At 48.7% G+C, this 21,832-nt stretch overlaps 1 protein-coding gene across 1 annotated transcript in view; it reads right to left on the bottom strand.

The window, feature by feature from the left end:
- Positions 1 to 3: 3 nt before the first annotated feature.
- cacna1db (calcium channel, voltage-dependent, L type, alpha 1D subunit, b) overlaps positions 4 to 21,832 on the bottom strand; it is a 45,638-nt gene continuing 23,809 nt past the window's right edge. Inside the window, 27 exon segments of the mRNA XM_067240910.1 lie at positions 4 to 2,601; positions 3,031 to 3,216; positions 3,823 to 3,957; positions 4,227 to 4,348; positions 4,584 to 4,738; positions 4,856 to 4,996; positions 5,464 to 5,490; positions 5,869 to 6,287; positions 6,625 to 6,741; positions 7,068 to 7,204; positions 10,094 to 10,195; positions 10,417 to 10,519; positions 13,447 to 13,543; positions 13,628 to 13,755; positions 14,190 to 14,349; positions 14,572 to 14,663; positions 14,820 to 14,885; positions 15,100 to 15,228; positions 15,871 to 15,915; positions 18,179 to 18,262; positions 19,067 to 19,144; positions 20,051 to 20,161; positions 20,519 to 20,580; positions 20,583 to 20,676; positions 20,857 to 21,058; positions 21,174 to 21,320; positions 21,463 to 21,515. Coding sequence (XP_067097011.1) covers positions 2,314 to 2,601; positions 3,031 to 3,216; positions 3,823 to 3,957; positions 4,227 to 4,348; positions 4,584 to 4,738; positions 4,856 to 4,996; positions 5,464 to 5,490; positions 5,869 to 6,287; positions 6,625 to 6,741; positions 7,068 to 7,204; positions 10,094 to 10,195; positions 10,417 to 10,519; positions 13,447 to 13,543; positions 13,628 to 13,755; positions 14,190 to 14,349; positions 14,572 to 14,663; positions 14,820 to 14,885; positions 15,100 to 15,228; positions 15,871 to 15,915; positions 18,179 to 18,262; positions 19,067 to 19,144; positions 20,051 to 20,161; positions 20,519 to 20,580; positions 20,583 to 20,676; positions 20,857 to 21,058; positions 21,174 to 21,320; positions 21,463 to 21,515 — 3,480 coding nt within the window. The 3' untranslated portion in view covers positions 4 to 2,313.

Raw genomic sequence — 21,832 nt, 5'->3', positions numbered from 1 at the left:
CCGACTGCATGCTAGGACTGAACCCTCAGGGGAAGAGTTTATTCAGTAATGGTCATTACAAAATTATTTTCAGCAGTTCATGGTATTTCCAGGCAAATATTCAAGAGATTAAAAGCAAAAATGTACAAAAAAACTGGTAATAATCTTTTGGTACAAAATCTAAGAGGTACTACATCTGCTACAAAGTTGGTATCAGTCTTTAGTAATCTGTGAAAACATGGGCAGTTTAGAGAGCAGGAGGTCTTCAAGTACAGTTAATCACTTTACACATTAATTCAGAAACTGTACAGATTTACATAGTGTCAGCAATATCCAAACATCGGTAAAACGTCAATAATAATAATATATCAATAATTGCACGTACTTGCTTTAAGTCTCTATTATTGGAGTTCAACCATTGTGGTCCAACTCAACTCTGAACCAAGGTGTTTCACTGTCATTAGAAGGATCTTTATCTCTCCATTTGTCTTTCTGACGAAATATGTGTGCTTTCATTTCCTGGAAACAGATAAGCACACATCCTAGACTGACAACAGCATCAATACCACTTTCACAGACACTAGGCCTGCTCTAGGGCCTTGAATCATGTCCATGGAGATTTCCCTCTGAAAGGTCATTTTAGTCAGGTTGAATATGTCTGAGAAACTGGCCCTAAATGCAGTTTAGTCTATGATAAGGGTGTAATCTAGGTCCTACAAGTCTGTTCTAGAACCCCTGATGTTAGTTGAGGGGAGCCTGCAGGAGAGGTGTGAACTGTGTTTTCATTGGTCAAGTAGTCAGGTGTTAGACAACAAACTCTAACCTGGACATTTAGTGTGCTTGATTTGCCTCAACCAAATGGACTGAAACGGAAAGCCCCAAAAGCAGATACTATGCATGCGAGGAACTCTGCATGCGAGGAAAGCCAAATCAAGTGCCCTTCTATAGTTATTTGACGTGTTGTATCTCTCAAGTTTACACAGCAGGTTAGAAAATGCATATGAACCTACACAGCACTTTTAGACACCCGTATGTGAAGAAGCATTAAAGTACCTTTTGGTCTGATGTTGAAGAAGCCCTTTCATTGCACATTGATAGTGGACAATGTGGTTGCCACACATTATTTAGTGTTCAGTTTACAACACACAATTAGAATCACAGTTAGAATCTCCTTCAGTGGTCCACAAGATCAGTAATGTTTGTATAAAACCTGCAGGTTGTGTGTTGGCAGTGTGCTGTGCTATGTTGGTCTATTGTCAATAATTCGTATCGGTGACCAAGACAATGTGCAAACAAGCTTGTCCTGTTCTAAGGAGTTTCCCTGTATGCAGTAGAGATGGCATCACACCAAGTAGAAAAGCAGCTCTTGTGCATTCTAGAAACCAGAATGACTGGGATCTGATCTATGATCAGAAGAACTACTATGGTTCTCACGCATTTGCCACTTAAATTTGCAATCTACTGTGACAGGGGAAGGCAGAACATAACAAAAGTAGAATATCATTGTCGTTCAATATAAATAAATGATCTAACCCACACCACTGGGGTAAAAGGTCCTATAAATAAATAAATTACAAAATATAGGTAATCTCTTTAGAATAAAATCGGAAATTCTTCTAAATATATCTACATCATGAGGAGATTTTCATCAAAAGCAACCTGTGTGTGTGTTATTCCCTGTAGAGAGAGACAGTGTATGTTCCATGTGTGCCTGTGTCTCCGTTCAGTAGACTTGAGTCTGGACAGAGTTGACTTCCGAGGTTTTGATTCACAGTTTCACGTTGTGGTTTAAACACAACAGCTTGTCAGTGTCCACCTGATTTAACAGACTGGCAGGGTAAGGCAGACAGGAGGCAGGGGCAAGGGCAGGGAGCAGTGGGGAGGGAGGGTGGAGGGTCAGGATTCAGAGATGGAAGGGGGGAGGGGGCAGAAGGAGGCTGTAGGGGGAGGAAGGGACGGAGGGACGGAGGGGGGACTGGGCTGCTCAGGGGATATGTCTGAGGAGGGGTCAGAGACATCGTTGTTTCACTGATATGTGATTTCCCTCTACAACCACTGAGAGGATCGACGCCAAAGATACAGCCCAGCGCAGGAATTCTCCAGAAGCACCTGTCCAAGTGTGACGAACCAGAGTCCCCTGTGGGCGGAGCTTTCCGGTGTCACTTCCTCCTTCAGTTTCTCTATCGCTTCCTTTGCTCTATCACTCAACTGCCCTCAAGCTGGCCGTGTTGCAATTCTTCACTCACGGGAAGAAAAAATGCAAGGCACTTTTGATCACTTGTGTGAGTGTGTGTGTGTGTGTGTGTAAGTGTGCTGTGTGTGTGAGAGTCACTACTATAGGGTGGTGATGCATATCATCTCGTCAGTCAGGTCCTCCTCTCCCTTCCCTCCCGAGTCCCCCTCCTCATCACTGTAGTCATGGAGACCACGGACCCTTATGGCCGCCAACGAGTCTGTGACCTCCGCCCCCGCTCTGTTACCCAGACTGCCGTTCAACAGGTTGCTTGCGGCGCTCTCCATCTCATCGATGGTCAGCTCGCAGGCGTCCGCAATCTCATGCTTTGTCGCCGCCACAAACTTGGGGTCTTTGGCGTATTTTCCCAGGCCCTCTGAGATCAGCACCTGGCAGGAAACACACAGCACTGTTAGGGTCCTACCAGTCAGTAGGCTGGCCTCACCCTGGCCTTACTGTGCACATACTCTGGCCTCTTCCTGGCCTCACCCTGGCCTTACTCTGGCCTCTTCCTGGCCTCACCCTGGCCTTACTCTGGCCTCATCCTGGCCTCACCCTGGCCTCACAAGGGCCTCACCCTGGCCTTACTGTGCACTTACTCTGGCCTCATCCTGGCCTCACCCTGGCCTTACGCTGGCCTCATCCTGGCCTCACCCTGGCCTCACAAGGGCCTCACCCTGGCCTTACTCTGGCCTCAACCTGGCCTTACCCTGGACTCACAAAGGCCTTACTCTGGATGATCTGACCAAGCTGGCCTCCTGCTTACAAACTGGCTTCCCAGGGCCCCTCACTGAGATGTGGAACTCGAGCAGACTCACGGCCTCCACCAGGCTGTTGGCACTTCCCCTCTTCTGCTGGTGCTGCTGGCGGTACTCTGGGGGGATCTGCAGCAGGGAGGGGGAGTAGGCGCGCCGCAGGGGCACCTCGGGTGCGTCGCTGTACCAGGAGCTCCTGCGGGCCGTCCCAGGAGAGCTGCTCACACTGTCCTGCCCCCGCCAGTCCACCTGGAGGAGACACGCACACTAGACCGCTGACCACACAGGCACACACCCATACACTGTGTGACATCACGAGAGGCTGGGTCCTGGAGGGGTGCTACATTCCCCGGAGGTGGCTGCAGCCCTGAGCAGCTGTGGCTCCCTCTGCTGGGGGAGCCGGGAGCTCCATCCCTCCCTAAAAACGGGGCATTCCCACACACCTGAAACTGATCAGACCCTGATGACCTAAAGGGTTGGGTTAAAGAGGGAGAGCCACAGTTAGGTGGGCAGAGTGGGGTTTGGTGAAGAGAAGGAGTCCTGCGCCTAGAAGAGGCGCCGTTTACGGTTTTTGGAATCCTATGTAAGATTTAGAAGTTTTTTTGGGTTAATTCTGAGGATCTTTAATAAACCCCTTGTTTTGTTCGACCCCGGTGTCCTCGCACTATTTTGAGCTGTCCCGCTGAGGGCTGTGTAGCCTCTCGTGGCGTCACAACTGGAAACCCACACACGCACACCAAAGCTCAAAACAGGAAAGACATACCCACAGACACACAGAAGTGCAAACATACAGTTTCTGGCTCACACTCGCACGTATTTGTACATTCAAAACAGGTTAAGCACACACACACACACCTGGATGAGGGGGGTGTAGCTGGTAGATCGGTCTCGGCTGACGGGTGAGGCCGGGGGTGTGGCCCAGGAGCGCAGTGAGCGCGTTGGAGACAGATGCTGGATCCTACTGGCGTCCAGCCCTGCCACCGCCATCACCTAGGCAACCAAGTGGTCAAGTGAAGAGAACAAAAAGAGAGAGATTGTCTGTGTGACAGACTCCATCTGTGTCTGTGGTATCCTGTCTATGTGATCCTGTCTGTGTGCATGTGCATGTACAGTATGTATGCACGTATGTGCATATGAGTGTGTGTACTGTATGTGTGTATGTCTCTGTGTAGTGTACATGTGTGTAATATATCTATATGTCTGTGTAGTGTACAGTATGTGTTTATATATCTATAGTGTGTGTGTGTGTGTATGCCCACCTGCTGCTGCATGAGGTGCAGGGGCAGGGCTGTGCGGTGGCGGCCAGATGGGGACAGGGGCATCTCCTCCTGACTGCTCTGTCTGCGTAGACACTCGAACGTGAAGGTGGGCCTGTGGGAACCTGGAGACACAGACAATCCCATGAATGGAGCTGCACCATTCAACACATCTCAATTCCATGGGAATTTTTGGCAGTGTTCGTGAATCAACAGGAATTCATAGCTCATTTGGAATTAGCAACAATGTCCATAGATGTGGATGAATGGACTAAATCTCTTCTGTGATGCTTCACAGTGGCTTTGTGTTTCGTAAAAATGGCAGGAGTGTACTAGAAACAATAGCTGTAGCAACCTCACCCTGAGGTGTGGAGGGTAGCAACCGTCGTTTAGGTGACTGTCTGCCATCCTGGTAGATGGGCTGCTGATCGTCATCGTAGAAACAATCCGATTGATGGTAACCCGTGGAAGCTTCCAGATCGAAGTCTCCCTGAAGGTCCGGGTACTGAGACAGCCTGGCAACCATACGACTACTATTAATACTGCCCACAACTAATCATAACTAACCCCAACCGTATGAAAGCCTTCATGACATTCAACATGCCTCCTCTGGGTCGTTGTCATGGCAATACCTGTCTCTGGCCAGCATGATGTCATCCTCTTGGAACTCCTCTCCACTGAAGTACTCCCCAGACCCCCTGTCATCATCGCTGTCCCCGCCCCCCGGGTCCTCTCTGCCAATGGTGGGGAAGAGACCGCCCCCGGGCTCGGACCTGGGATCACAAGGTCAGCATTAGAGCACCTGGAGGTCAGGAAGACATCTAGACTGGCAACCACAAGCAGCAGGGGGTCAAGCAGAGCATCAAGTGCACAGGTCATGATTACAGCGCTAGAGAATCCTTTTTTTTTTAAAGTAACATAATGGATGTCATATTATTACATAGGGGAGGGGATTTATAAAGAAATCCCTTGAATCTCCCTTTTTTTTATTTAGGGGTGAGGTCTATAGGTCAAAAGGTCAAAGGTCCCTCTGTGGGTTTCGGAAGACTCCTGTGTACTGTACGGCTGTGGGGCTGAGCAGAAGTACAGAGACCCACAGATCAGAACTGTTGTCAGAGCAATAATGTAGGGATCAAGCCACAACTATAGCTCAGCCATTGCAATATCTATATCGCTTATTAGTTCTATTGCTGTATGATAACCTTCAACCACACACATACACGTACACACACTAACATACCTAATGTAGGTCTCATAGTAGCGAGTCCTGGCCCAGGAAGAACACATAAGAAACAGTTGGATTTGGAGGATGAGGAGCAGAGGAAGAAGAGGGAAGGAGAAAGAAAAGGAAGAAGAGGTGGAGGATGGGCATGCAATGACAAAGACAAGAAAACACAATTCTTAAGAGATAATAACAACAACAAAAAACATCCAAACACATTAAACTGAGAAATGATCAAATGTATCATTTGGGTGTGTTACACAGATAAAAAAAATCAATGGACATCGTCCATTGAAATGGTATACGGTTCGGACTGAACTGGTATACGGTGACCTCCAGGGTTTAAGATTGACCTGGTGAACCAGGACTTTTTGGGATTCGAGAACTACCTTTGACCTTTAGGGAGGAGGTCTGGACACTGACCTAGTGGAGTGGGACCTCCAAGCCGGGTCGCGGTCAGTATGGCCGTGGCTCAACCCCGAGGAGGGCAGGGCCCCGTTAGAGGAGGAGTGTTGGCGCTGGCGCTGCAGGGAGCGCTGTCTCCCAGGGGCCAGGGAGGGTAGGGTGGGCATGTTGGCATTGTTGAGGTTGGTGTTGGAGGATCTGTGGTGGGCGGAGTTGGGGTGGTAGTTGAGGGGGTTGGGGGGCTGGCGGGGGGAGCGGGGGTTGGAGGGTCGGGGGGTTGAGGTCCCGTCGGCCCTAGGCTGGTGGGGCTCCACTGAGGCGTGGATGGATGGGGGCAGGACCTGGAGGGGTCGCTGGGTGACGTTGGTCAGGAGGACAGAACCGCGCTGGTCGCCATTGACATGGTTGATGTGGTTACCAAACAGACCACCATTTCGCTGGGGGAAGAAAAACAAAGGGCCTTTTCACAGCTGCATTCGCACATGTCAATGTTGAATACATTCACATCTCGCCCTGCTGTTTTGAATGTTAGATATTTCGTTGTACACCTTAACAAAGCCGGTGAACACAGCTGTGGAAGCAGTTTCGGAAAAATGTTGGCAGAGGACTATGACCTATTATGGTCTGTTTTGATCTTGAGCAAGCAGACTATCAGCTAGCAACCACTACCAAGCCTGGCGTCAAGCAGGCAAGCTGTCTCTCTACAGCGCTCTGCACCGGCCTCCATAGAGGAAGTGATGTCACAAAGGAAGTGAGGCGTTGATCGTTTTTTACCCTATAAATCTCCTCGTCCTCCTCTGCGTTTACATCTACTAGCCCCTCCTCCTGGAGGTCACAAGATATGACGCGGCGGATCTCTGGGCCAATGTCATGCAGTGTGCGGAGACCGGCCTGCAACGAACCACGACAGGAGAGCAGCTGAGAGCAGGCAGGATACACACACACACATACATCCATTCACTCTTACACACACACACTCAAACTCTGCAGGTCCCATGGATGGTGTTGCAGGTGGCAGCATGTCCTGAGTTGAACTAGCCAGGGAGCAGCTCTGGAAGTGTTGATATGCAGACTGCTGTGAACTAGCGCAGAGTCGTTTGGAACGCTCTAAAGATCACAGTTCGCCTGAAAGTCATTGCAGTTTCACTGGGACAGAAATAGGATCATTCTCGCCTCTGAGGGCTTCGATTGGTCGATCCCGGCATCCGTCAACTCACCTGCAAGGCGATGGTGGAGTTGAGCCCTTCCCACGAATGCCGGCCCACTAGGCCTTGCTCCTTGCGTTTCCTGAACTTCCTGAAGTAGTCTTGTATCAGGAAGGTGGCATAGAATTTCCCCACAGTCACCTCGTCATCTGAGTGGATAGACCGCACACACACCTCTCCCGTCAACACAACTGCTGGGATATGTCAACAGGCCCAGAGCCATTCAACAGAAAACCAGAACTCCTAAGACTAGAACCCATAATCAGTGCAAATCACGATAAGAACTCCTGGGACTAGAACCCACAATATCTGGTATTTGAGCCTAGAACATTATACTAGAACCTCAAAAATGTAACTGGTACTAGAAACCATAACATCTCATACTAGAACCCATAACACCTGCTACTAGAACCCAGAACCCCTGAAACTAAAACTTAACCTGTCCAACCAAAAGGACTACATCAAGTCTATTAAAGGGACTGGGCCAAACTACATTACTATACACCATCCTACACTACTATACTACTATACATCATCCTATACTACTATACACCATCCAACACTACTATACTACTATACATCATCCTATACTACTATACACCATCCAACACTACTATACTACTATACATCATCCTATACTACTATACACCATCCAACACTACTATACTACTATACATCATCCTATACTACTATACATCATCCAACACTACTATACTACTATACATCATCCTACACTACTATACACCATCCAACACTACTATACTACTATACATCATCCTATACTACTATACACCATCCAACACTACTATACTACTATACATCATCCTATACTACTATACACCATCCTACACTACTATACACCATCCTACACTACTATACATCATCCTACACTACTGTACACCATCCAACACTACTATACTACTATACATCATCCTATACTACTATACACCATCCTACACTACTATACACCATCCTACACTACTATACATCATCCTACACTACTGTACACCATCCAACACTACTATACTACTATACACCATCCTACACTACTGTACACCATCCTACACTACTGTACACCATCCAACACTACTACACTACTGTACACCATCTTACACTACTGTACACCATCCAACACTACTACACTACTGTACACCATCTTACACTACTGTACACCATCCAACACTACTATACTACTATACATCATCCTACACTACTATACACCATCCAACACTACTATACTACTATACATCATCCTATACTACTATACACCATCCAACACTACTATACTACTATACATCATCCTATACTACTATACACCATCCTACACTACTATACACCATCCTACACTACTATACACCATCCTACACTACTGTACACCATCCAACACTACTATACTACTATACACCATCCTACACTACTGTACACCATCCAACACTACTACACTACTGTACACCATCCTACACTACTGTACACCATCCAACACTACTACACTACTGTACACCATCTTACACTACTGTACACCATCCAACACTACTACACTACTGTACACCATCTTACACTACTGTACACCATCCTACACTACCCCATAGCACACTTCTACCTACTCCTACCTAGCTAAAAGGCATAACATAAGTGACACTGCCACAGTTAGCATTTGAAGCAAGCGAGAGCATGACTGAAATGCATTGAGCAGTGTACTGGTTAGAGGTCATGTTAGACACAAACACAGAAGTCTAGATGTTAGTGAAGCAGCAGCTGTGACCACAGGCAGAGGGCAGCGGAGTGGCGGAGGTCTAGGTCACTCAATCAAGCACAGCAGAGAAGTAGAGAGGGTCACAACAGAGAGGAGGGCAGATAGGGCAGAGAGCCAGATGCATGGAGAGATGAAGAGTAAGAAAGGATATAGAGGGTTTAAAATTGTGATAGAGAGAGAAAAAGAGAGACTGAGAGAATCTCTAGTTCCATACCACCGGCCTAAAACAGAACTGCGTCAGAATGTTCCAGAGGCAGAACGAGAAGGGGGGTAGGGGGGAGGGAAAGGGGGCGGCACCCTGCAGACGGAGAATAAGCTGTGGAGGAGAGAAGCTTGAGAGCCCAGAAGAGGAGATGGAGAGAAAGAAAAATAGCGAGAGAGGCATTAGTAAACTAAACTACGGCATGCAAGGCAGTGTCCATGCACGCTAGTAGGCGCGTCAAAACAAGTAGCACAAGACAGAGAAACACTATTGGACAATCAAGGCTGAGACTAAGTAGTTAGTGTTGTTATCGCCCAAACACTTTGCAGCAGCATTCAATGCAGTGTGATGGGAAAACACAGTCTGTGTCAGGAAGAGGAAACAATATAGCAGATAGAAAAGATAATGGGGTTCAGTACATGGTTCAGTACATCTCAGCTATAGAATGTACACGACAGTCCGTAATGGACATCACTGTACAAAACATCGAGGAGAATGTGACGCGAGACAGAAAGCCACAGAGAGAGAGAAAGTGGGGGATGGAAAAGAGAGCGAGAAACATAAAGGACAGGAACTCTGACGAGATAAGATGAGTTTCTGAGAACAGCCAGCCAGGCATGAGTGTGTGAGGGTGTACGTGAGAGAGGTTGTGGCCTGTGGGCTGTTGTTATCTGTTGTTCATGACCTGGGGTCTAACCTGTCAGTTAGTACTGGAAGTTAGGGTCCCAGTTTGGTCCTCAACACCACCCACACACAATAGCAGAGATGTGTTGTTTGTGTTTGGTGTGTTTTATTTGACATTTAAGCGACTGCTTTTACATCCTTTTCCGGACAGTATTTTCCAGAGAAACGATTTGGAATTTTCCGCACTCCTGTAACATGCTTTGCATAGCGTAACGGCACGAGCATGCTGTTGGTGTCAGTGGTCAAATTTGGCTATCCCTTTGTACACTGTGCTACCAGAGTACAAGTTCCGAGAAATAGAAAGGAAAGAGGAAGAAAGAGAAAGATAAAAATGTAAAGAGAGATAGAAACAAAGCGACACAGCGTGAAGTGACGCAGAGACACGGCCGTTCCACTGACCGCCTGCAGGGGGCACCACTTGATCGAGCAACTTCATGCTGGTCCTCTTCCAGATCTTCTTGATCACGGCTCTCAGTTCCTCGTTCGCCTGGTCCAGGTTGCCTGGTAAACAAATGCACTTAGCGGACCCCAGTATTGGATGGCACCACACTAAAGCTTGCGGCAGCTGCAGTTACAAGTGCGCCGCCCTGTGGTCGAGAGTGGAGCGACACCACCATGTCTAATGCTGCTTGTTTCGTGTCTGATCTTTGAGAACCGCGGTGAGAGTGGCTGTGAATGGGGGCCAGTGGGTGTGTCAGTGTACACAACTTAGCCAGCCTCACCTTCTGTCTTTATCTTCAAGGCGGTGCGTACGAGGGCAAAGAGCGTGGCGTTGAACATGACCGTCCCGTCGCTGTTCAATGGCATGTTCATAGCAACCAGTCTCTATGGAGGAGGCGGAGGGGGTTACACGCATGTACAATGTCTGTGCTGTTTGTGAATTCATGCGTGTGTGCGTGCGTGCATGTATGCGTGTGTGCATCTAAACTAACTATCTTTGTCGTTATCCATGTCATTCCCCAGGACTGAATTACTGCTCCACTTTATTTGGCGATGGGGACTATTCATCCTGTGTTTTCATTTGCAGTAAATGAAAAATGAAGTGCCCAGAGGGGAGAAGCTGTATGTTACTAATGTACAGTTAGGTCCATAAGTATTTGGACATTGACACAATCTTCATCATTTTGGCTCTGTATACCACCACAATGGATTTGAAATGCTTTAAGTGCAGACTATCAGCTTTAATTTCAGGGTATTTACATCCAAATCAGGTGAACGGTGTAGGAATTACAATACATTTTATATGTGGCCCCCCCCCTTTTTAAGGGACCAAAAGTAATTGGACAATTGGCTGCTCAGCTGTTCCATGGCCAGGTGTATGTTATTCCCTCATAAAGGGAGTTCGTTATTTCATTGACAAGGAGCAGATAAAAGGTCTAGAGTTCATTTCAAGTATGGTATTTGTGTTTGGAATCTGTTGCTGTCAACTCTCAATATGAAGTCCAAAGAGTTGTCACCATCAGTGAAGCAAGCCATCGTTAGGCTGAAAAATCAAAACAAACCTATCAGAGAGATAGCAAAAACATTAGGTGTGGCCAAATCAACTGTTTGGTACATTCTTAAAAAGAAAGAACGCACTGGTGAGCTCAGCAACACCAAAAGGCCCGGAAGACCACGGAAAACAACTGTGGTGGATGACAGAAGAATTCTTTCCCTGGTGAAGAAAAACCCCTTCACAGCAGTTGGCCAGATCAAGAACACTCTCCAGGAGGTAGGCGTATCTGTGTCAAAGTCAACAATTAAGAGAAGACTTCACCAGAGTAAATACAGAGGGTTCACCACAAGATGTAAACCATTGGTGAGTCTCAAAAACAGGAAGACCAGATTAGAGTTTGCCAAAAAACATCTAAAAGAGCCTGTACAGTTCTGGAACAACATCCTATGGACAGATGAGACCAAGATCAACTTGTACCAGAATGATGGGAAGAGAAGAGTATGGAGAAGGGAAGGAACTGCTCATGATCCAAAGCATACCACCTCATCAGTGAAGCATGGTGGAGGTAGTGTTATGGCGTGGGCATGTATGGCTGCCAATGGAACTGGTTCCCTTGTATTTATCGATGATGTGACTGCTGACAAAAGCAGTAGGATGAATTCTGAAGTGTTTCGGGCAATATTATCTGCTCAGATTCAGCCAAATGCTTCAGAACTCATAGGACGGCGCTTCACAGTGCAGATGGACAATGACCCGAAGCATACTGCGAAAGCAACCAAATAGTTTTTTAAGGCAAAGAAGTGGAATGTTCTGCAATGGTCAAGTCAATCACCTGACCTAAATCCAATTGAGCATGCATTTCACTTGCTAAAGACAAAACTGAAGGGAAAATGCCCCAAGAACAAGCAGGAACTGAAGACAGTTGCAGTAGAGGCCTGGCAGAGCATCACCAGGGACGAAACCCAGCGTCTCGTGATGTCTATGGGTTCCAGACTTCAGGCTGTCATTGACTGCAAAGGATTTGCAACCAAGTATTAAAAGTGACAATTAGATTTATGATTATGTTAGTTTGTCCAATTATTTTTGGTCCCTTAAAAAGGGGGGGGGGGCACATATAAAATGTGTTGTAATTCCTACACCGTTTACCTGATTTGGATGTAAATACCCTGAAATTAAAGCTGAAAGTCTGCACTTAAAGCACATCTTGATTGTTTCATTTCAAATCCATTGTGGTGGTATACAAGCACTCGTCCTCTCCAAGTTGGACTATTGCAACTCTCTGCTCGCTGGTCTCCCAGCATGTGCAACCCGCCCTCTTCAGAGGATTCAGAACGCGGCGGCCCGCCTGGTCTACAATCTACCCAGACGCTCCCATGTTACCCCGCTCCTCATCTCTCTCCACTGGCTACCTATCATGGCCCGTATCAGATTCAAGACCCTGGTATTGACCTTCCGAGCAGTGAACGGGACTGCACCCGTCTACATCAAGTCTCTCCTGCAGCCTTACACCCCCACCCGCCACCTACGGTCTTCTTCAGACAACCGCCTGGTGGTCCCACCGCTCAAGACCGCCCGGTCCCAACACAAGCTCTTCTCCTGTCTGGCCCCCCAGTGGTGGAATCAACTCCCCACCTCCATCAGAGACACTGACTGTCTCTCCACCTTCAAGAAAAGGCTCAAGACGCACTTGTTCCGGGAGTACAACGGTACTTAGGAACGGTTCGCTTGACCCGATGTTAGTTTCCTCAAGGATCACAATGACTCTTGCTTAGAGACTTGTTGCTCTTGTGGTTAGTGGTAACTGATTTAAATTTTTGGTTCTCGCTGTGATATATTGTTTTATTACTGTTGCTTGCTTTTTCCCACAGGTACACTTGCACTTATAGCTGTTCATGTTGTTTGGTTGTGACTTGTTTAACTACATGCTCTTATGGTTCTTCCCTTTGGCACTTACTTTGGTTGTTCACAATGTGTGCTTCATGTTTTGGCTACTCGCAATGTTTTTTGGCTATCTTGTTGTTATGATCAGTGACCTATGCACTTTGTAAAGCTCTCTCTTGGAAGTCGCTTTGGATAAAAGCGTCTGCTAAATGAATAAATGTATACAGAGCCAAAATGATGAAAATTGTGTCAATGTCCAAATACTTATGGACCTAACTGTATGTTAGCTTGAATCACAGCTGCAGATTCTCACTGGAAACACTCATCAAGAGGTCATACTCTTCTCAGTGTTCTGACATGACAAATATGATCTAGCTGCCAACAAATAAACACGAGGTGAACGTTATTGTGTGTGTGTGTATGTGGGTGAACCCACCTTACAGGCCACCCTGTGAGGACAGAGTTTGCCGAAACCTAGAGGAGGCTGGATTCTCCTCAGCAGAGTCACCACGTCCAGGTGTTTGATCCTGCCCCTGAATCACACACACACACACACACACTGAAACCTGCACAAACACACTGATCTTTATGTGTGTGTGTGTGTGGTCCAGACTTACTTGGCCTCAGGGTCGTACTCTGACCAGATCCTTTTAAACTCATCCAGGTGATGGGGCCCGAGAATAGACCAATCCCGTGTCAGGTAGTCAAAGTTGTCCATGATGACAGCAACAAACAGGTTGATGATCTGAAAGACAGAGACACAGGCTCAAATCTATGTGTGAGACTGTGCGTGTGTGTGCACGTGTCTGGGAGGGGGGGGGCATCCTAGCTAGCTTTGTGAGATTTGTATGTGCTTAATTTTTTCTTTAACAAAATAAAAAATGGTTACAAAAATACAGTTTGATAGACTAGATACGAGTTAAATAGGCACAAACGTGTGTGTGTCGTGTGTTGTGGGTGCGGGGGCTTCCCTGTGTCCATAAGGCCTGGTGCTTTAAACCTCAGCATCCTGCCTGTTGTCCCCCCACTCCATCTCTTCCTGTCTCTCATTCTATCCCTCCCATGTTTTCTTTGTCTCTTCTTTTCTACGAAAGAGCATTCTGTGTACACAGTGGTGCTCGCAGACCACATGCCCGGTGTGTGTGTCTGTGTGTGTGTGTGTGTGTGGGGGGGGGGTACCAGGAAGGCGCAGAGCATGTAGAAGCTGATGAAGTAGATGATGGCGAAGCCGCTTCCGCAGGTCTTCTCCTCCCCAGGGTTGTAGTCTGACTCTGGGTCACATAGCTTCCCTGGCAGACACGCCAGCATGATCTCCTGCCACGCCTCGCCCGTCGCACACCTGTACACACACACGCACACACACACATGCATACACACACACACAAATACACACGCATACACACACACGCATACACGTGCACACATACACACATGCATACACACACACACTCATACAAATATACACACACATGCACCTCAACAACAGGAACCAACAAGATTTGATCTAAAAACAATAACAGGAATATACAGTAAACACACACACAAATACACACAAATATACCTAAAGAGCATGAGGACAGCTTGAGGAAAGGTCTGGAAGTTGTTGTTACGATTGATCTGTGTTCCATCCACCAGGGCAATCTTTCCAAACACCTGAAACACACACACAGGCAGCAATACAGCACTATAATGAGAAATTATGTACAGGTTTAGGTACTGGCTAGTACTGTTAAGTTCTGGCTAGTACTGGTAAGTACTGGCTTCCCCCTGAGGGCTTCAGTATGTGGCTCTCAGGACTGGCTCGGTTACCTGCATCCCAATGACAGCATAGATGAAGAACAACATGGCAATCAGCAGAGCAACATAGGGAAGAGCCTGGGTGAGAGAGAAAGAGGGAGAGACAGTGAGAGAGACACAGAGAGAGACAGAGAGAGACAGTGATAGAGACAGAGAGAAAAGGGGAGGCAGGGGGTGAGAGAGAACAGAATGTGAGTTTGACATGTTTGACAGTGTGTTGACAGCAATTGGTTCTGTGATCAGACTATTTGTTCACACAATATCATAACTCGTTCCTGATTGGTCTGCTCACCTGGAAGGATTTGATGAAGGTCCACAGCAGTGTTCTGATACCCTCCCCCCTGCTGAGCAGCTTGACCAATCGCATGACTCGGAACAGCCGGAAGAAGGTGATTGAGATGCGAGCACTGTCTTCCGTGTTCTGACACACACACACACAGGGAACAGAGGTGGAACACAGGCAGGACTGATATATCCTTTTCCACTATATAAAGCTACTTTAAGACAAGACAGACAATTTGTGTGTACACGTCTGTACTTCCAATTTTGTGCCTTGTGCATTTGTGTTAGACATCCAAAAGTAGGCCATGCATCTCTGATATGTGTGACAGCAGAGAACGATACAAAAATACCATGGAAACACACTACACTTCAATCTCAGAGTACACACTCAGATTCCCGACACACACACACACACACACTCTCTGCCACAAAGAGAAACACACACACTGACCACTGCCCTAAAACATGAACCAAACAAACAGACCAACGAACCAAGCCACAAAACCTGTGTTTTTGGTAACCAGACAACAACAGAAGCAAACCAACATAAGAGAATATATCTGAAATGGAACAAATATGACAAACATGACTTCCTGAAGTCCAGAACAGGTCCACAGAACCTCCATGTTTAAAAACAACTCCATGGAGAAGGACCTCCAGCCATGAATCATACCAAAAACAAGCAAACAGGATGACTTAAAACAAATAAGTAAACAACAAACAATTCAACATCTTGAGACGGCGAAGGGGGAGGGGTTTGGGCGTAGGCGGGGCTTCTTACCCCAGGTTCCACTATCACCTTGACGACCGGGCCCATGAGTGGCGACTAGAAACCAAACACCATGGTTACTGTGATGTCAACCCATCACCTTGCCTGGTTCACCGTTCACATTCTCATTCCTCATCTCCTCCATTCACCTCATCCACTGAAGTCATTCACATTACACCTCATCTCACATCTCATCTATTCATCTAGCGGATTAGTATTTTGCAATACATTGTTTAAAATATTTTTTTGCTCAAATAGGAATATGATTATTCATGTCGAAAATTAAGATTTATAATCATAAAAAGGGAAAAGGAAAAATTCGATAGGACTAGAGAATGTATCTGTAATTCTACTTTTACAAATTGCAAATAAACTTTAGAATTCACCACTCACCTCATCCATTTCCCTCTTTCTTCATCCATTCACCACACACCTCATCCATTCACCTCATTCCTCAGCAACCAATACATGCCATCATACTCCCTCACATGCCAGATGCATGATGCATGAGTTATTTCCTGTTTGATTCATTCTGCATCCAGCTTTATTGCAACATCTCAGTAAACACCATAACGACAGGCGGTGCATCTACCACGAACGCTGAACCTCATGAGACTTCACAGTGTGAAGGTCTACGCAGCCTGTCATGCAAACATCTCTCATCCTCTGGGCAGACCGCAAACAAAATAGACAAAGAGACAGGCAGACATGTAGATGGGAAGACAGGCAGATAGGTAGACAGGCAGATTGATAGACAGGCAGATAAGTAGACAGGCAGACATTTAGACAGGCAGACAGGTAGACAGGCAGACATTTAGACAGGCAGACAGGTAGACATGTAGACAGGCAGACAGGCAAACAGGTAAACAGGCAGACAGGTAAACAGGCAGACAGGTAGAGACAGGCAGACAGGTAAACAGGCAGACAGGTAGAGACAGGCAGAGAGGTAGAGACAGGCAGACAGGTAAACAGGCAGACAGGTAGAGACAGGCAGACAGGTAGAGACAGGCAGACAGGTAAACAGGCAGACAGGTAGAGACAGGCAGACAGGTAAACAGGCAGACAGGTAGAGACAGGCAGAGAGGTAGAGACAGGCAGACAGGTAGAGACAGGCAGAGAGGTAGAGACAGGCAGACAGGTAAACAGGCAGACAGGTAGAGACAGGCAGAGAGGTAGAGACAGGCAGAGAGGTAGAGACAGGCAGAGAGGTAGAGACAGGCAGACAGGTAGAAACAGGCAGAGAGGTAGAGACAGGCAGACAGGTAAACAGGCAGACAGGTAGAGACAGGCAGAGAGGTAGAGACAGGCAGACAGGTAGAGACAGGCAGAGAGGTAGAGACAGGCAGACAGGTAAACAGGCAGACAGGTAGAGACAGGCAGAGAGGTAGAGACAGGCAGAGAGGTAGAGACAGGCAGACAGGTAGAGACAGGCAGAGAGGTAGAGACAGGCAGACAGGTAAACAGGCAGACAGGTAGAGACAGGCAGAGAGGTAGAGACAGGCTCCCTCTCTGACAAGTGTGCTGTACCACTCATCCCCTCATGTTAGATTCTCTGGGAGGCTGTGAGGTTGGGAGGCTATGAGGCCAGCAGCTCTGGGGTTAGTGCTCTCTCAGATATAAGACTGTCTGACTTCAACCAGGCAACAACACACTACAGGAAGCTCATCCTGGAATAGGGATTATGTGTCATTTTTGTGTTTGCCGCCCTCTGCTGGCATAAAAAAGATAGTGCGTTTGTGTGTTCACACCCATTGTCGTGCCATTTACATGGGTTTGGGGGGCGGCAGAGGTAAACTTCGCCCCGGGGGGGTGCGCAAAATGTGCCAGGACCGCCACTGTGGACAGTTAGTCTACTGAATGTGTGTGACAGCAGTGTGGCAAACAGACAGACGGACAAACAATCTTCATCATCACAGTCCACAGAAAAGCAGCAAGCATGATGTCACTGCGGCCTAGAAGAGGGAGGGGGGAGGTCTTCAGAATGCTGCGGGCGGGGAGGGGAGGGGGGGGGGGCTGAATCACTCCTGCTGTACCGAGACACCTGGGACATAACGTGAATGCAGCACGGCAACATGCTCTTCGGCTAGAAGGTTGCATTCAAGATCGGGCAACAAGCACAAACGTGTGCCGCTGAAAATTGTGCGTGCATTTGTTGTGCGGGGGGCGTGTGCGGCAGAGGGATATGATATTCAATGCAACTCTGTAATTATTGTAAGGCCCTGTGAAGCAGCAGGGCAAGGGGCGGGGCAGGGCAGGGGGCGGGGCAGGGGGCGGGGCAGGGGGCGGGACAGGGGGCGGGGCAATGGAGATGGCTACTTACATTGATCTCTGTGATTGCAATGTCAACGCAGCTACCCACAACAATTAAGGCATCAAACGTGTTCCATGCATCAGCGAAATAGTGCTGTAACATCAGACGCAGAGGGAGAGAGAGGGAGGGAGAAAGAAAGAAGGGACAGTGAGGGGGAGAGAGAGAGAGAGAGAGAGAGAGAGAGAGAGAGAGAGAGAGAGAGAGAGAGAGAGAGAGAGAGAGGGAGAGAGAGAGAGAAAGGGAGAGAGAGAGTAGAGGCAGAAAGAGAGGAAGAAGAGGGGACACAGCACGGAGAGAGAAGTGAACATCAAGAGGTCAGACATAAACAAGACTCAAGAAACAGAACTGAACGGTCCTGTGCAAGTGAGAGAATCCAATCAAAATAACATCCACATTTAAATACTCTGTAGATAGCAAGATACTTGTCAGGTCTGTATTACTCTAATCGGTTATTACATTTACACGTTATTCATTTAAGACCCTCAGATCCAAAGCGACATAGAAATAGTGCATACAGAAGGTGTAGCAAAACATCAAGGATCAGAAGGGCATGGTTCTAGCAGTGTTTCAAGGGTCAGACAAGACACGGTTCTGCTATGGTGTTCTCCGTAGACCTGTCCAGTGATTCTCTCAGTGACACAGCTCCCAGCAGCCTTAGAGAGACCGCCTTCCTACGCTCCATGTCAACACAGCCCTGAACTGGACCACAGCACAGACAGTCTGCCACAGCACAACCCAGCGCAGACAGTGGCTGGCCAGGATAGAGCCAATGACCAGAGATAAGCCCGAGCAAAACAATAGGAAGAGGGAGACTAGGAGGAGGAGAGGAGGGGGGGGAGGATGGGAGAAGAGGAGGAGGAGAGGGAGAGCGGGGGTCCGGTCGGTACTCACATCTACCTGACTGAGTATGATGTCGACGACGCTGCCTATGACCACCAGGGCGTCAAACACGTTCCAGGCGTCTCCGACATACCCCTGGAGAGACCAGACACCACCGGGGGGGAGGGAGGGAGGGGAGGGGGAATGAGGGAGGGGGAAGGGAGGGGAGGGGGGGGGGATGAGGGAGGGGGAAGGGAGGGGAGGGGGAATGAGGGAGGGGGAAGGGGGGGGAGGGGGAATAAGGGAGGGGGAAGGGGCACTGGTGTTACAAGGGGAACAAACTCAGCAGGAGAGAGGGAGTTTGATTGCACATAGCAGAGGGGAGGGACGGCAGGAGGGAGGAGGGAGGAGCGAGGAGGGAGGAGGGAGGAGAGAGGAGAGAGGAGGGAGGAGAGAGGAGGGAGGAGGGAGGAGCGAGGAGGGAGGAGCGAGGAGGCAGGAGCGAGGAGGGAGGAGAGAGGAGGGAGGAGGGAGGAGCGAGGAGGGAGGAGCGAGGAGGGAGGAGAGAGGAGGGAGGAGGGAGGAGGGAGGAGCGAGGAGGGAGGAGAGAGGAGGGAGGGGCGAGGAGGGAGGAGCGAGGAGGGAGGAGAGAGGAGGAGCGAGGAGGGAGGAGGGAGGAGCGAGGAGGGAGGAGCGAGGAGGGAGGAGAGAGGAGGGAGGAGGGAGGAGCGAGGAGGGAGGAGAGAGGAGGGAGGGGCGAGGAGGGAGGAGAGAGGAGGGAGGAGGGAGGAGAGAGGAGGGAGGGGCGAGGAGGGAGGAGAGAGGAGGGAGGAGGGAGGAGCGAGGAGGGAGGAGAGAGGAGGGAGGAGAGAGGAGGGAGGGGCGAGGAGGGAGGAGGGAGGAGGGAGGAGCGAGGAGGGAGGAGAGAGGAGGGAGGGGCGAGGAGGGAGGAGAGAGGAGGGAGGAGCGAGGAGGGAGGAGAGAGGAGGGAGGGGCGAGGAGGGAGGAGGGAGGAGGGAGGAGGGGTAGAAAGGTGGGGGGGTAGACAGAAGGAGGGCCTACCCTCGGTTTGAAGGCGATGAGTTTGAGGATCATCTCGACAGTGAAGACTCCAGTGAAGACCATGTTGAGGATGTCCATGGCATAGTTAAACAGCTGGGACTGGCCATAGTGCTGGGAGGAGAGGGGGAGGGGATGAAAAAAGGTACACAGTACAACAGGTTTACCTACAAAGAGAGAATCAACAGAGGAAACACAGAGGAAACCGAGAAAGAGAGGGGGGGAGCGAGAGAAAGAGAGAGAGAGAGAAGGAAGAGGAGAGAGAAAGAGAGAGAGAGAGAAGGGGGAGAGAGAGAGACAGGGAAAGAGAGAGCGAAAGAAACAAAGGAGAAAGGACAAACAGGACAAGAGAGCAAGAGGGAAAAGGAGAACGAAAGAACGATACACAGATAGAAAGGAAGAGAGAGCGAGGGGAGGAAAGGAGAGAGAAAGACAGAACACAGCACCCAGGGTGACCCAGTGCAGCCTCACCTGTATGGCCAGGCAGAGAGTGTTGAGGATGATGAGGATGAACATGACGTACTCAAAGCCGTGGAGTTGACCACGTACCAGAACTTGTACTGGTAGCGGTTCTTGGGGATGTACCGTCTGAGAGGGCGGGCCTTCAGAGCGTACTCCACACACTGGCGCTGTAGAGGACGAGGGGTTAACATGGTTCAGCATCATCACCTGGGGCTACTACTTAGACTGGGAGTCTAGTCTACGTTCTCAACCTAGTTCTGGGAGAGCTGAGTGGGTAAGACCAACACACACACACACACACACGCTCTCACACACACTCTCCCACACACACTCCCCACAGGACTGACCTGGTTCTTGTCCAGCTCACAGTTCTTGTACTCCTTCTCTCCCTGCTCCTGGAAGGTGACGATGACGAAACCAACGAAGATGTTCATCATGAAGAAGGCGATGATGATGATGTAGATGATGAAGAAGATGGAGATCTCCACCCGGTAGTTGTAGATGGGGCCCATGTTCTCTCGGTTGGAGTCTATGGCCTTGTACAGAAGGCTACACACACACACACACATATACTTGTCAACTCTGGAACACCGGTGTGTGTTTTCGTGTGTCCGAGGATCCATATGTATGTGTGTGTGTGTTTGCGTGTGTGTGTGCTTCTTACGCAGGCCAGCCTTCGAAGGTGGACACAGTAAACAGAGCCATCATGGCCACGAGGACGTTGTCAAAGTTGTATTCACTGTTGCTCCACTTCCTCTTTTCGACTAATGGCAGGGCAGTGTCTCCATTGTTATACAGGATATAGAAACCTCTGTAGAGAGACATGGGTTAGACAGAGAAAGGGAGAGAGGGGGAGAGGGAGAGAGTGTCAGGAAGAGGGATTGGGGGACAGGGAGAGAGAGCAAAAGAGAGAAGGAGGAAGAACCAGCACTCATTTTTATCTTCAGACTCACTGGCATTCCTCCGGACTGGACTTGGCTTCGTCATTGCAGCGAAAGAACTTTCCCTGAGAGACAGAGAGAGAGACAGAGAGAGAGAGACAGAGAGAGAGAGAGAGAGAGAGAGAGAGAGAGACAGAGACAGAGAGGAGAGAGAGAGAGAGAGAGAGAGAGAGAGAGAGAGAGAGAGAGAGAGAGAGAGAGAGAGAGGAGAGAGAGAGAGACAGAGAGAGAGAGAGAGAGAAGAGAGAGAGAGAGAGAGAGAGAGAGAGAGAGAGGAGAGAGAGAGAGACGAGAGAGAGAGAGAGAGAGAGAGAGAGAGAGAGAGGAGAGAGAGAGAGAAGAGAGAGAGAGAGAGAGAGAGAGAGAGAGAGAGAGAGAGAGA

This window comes from Osmerus mordax, chromosome 7 (genome assembly GCF_038355195.1).
Source record: "Osmerus mordax isolate fOsmMor3 chromosome 7, fOsmMor3.pri, whole genome shotgun sequence".
Lineage (NCBI taxonomy): Eukaryota > Metazoa > Chordata > Actinopteri > Osmeriformes > Osmeridae > Osmerus > Osmerus mordax.
The sequence above is the reverse complement of the archived record's forward strand: the minus strand, read 5'-3'. Positions and strand labels throughout refer to the sequence as shown.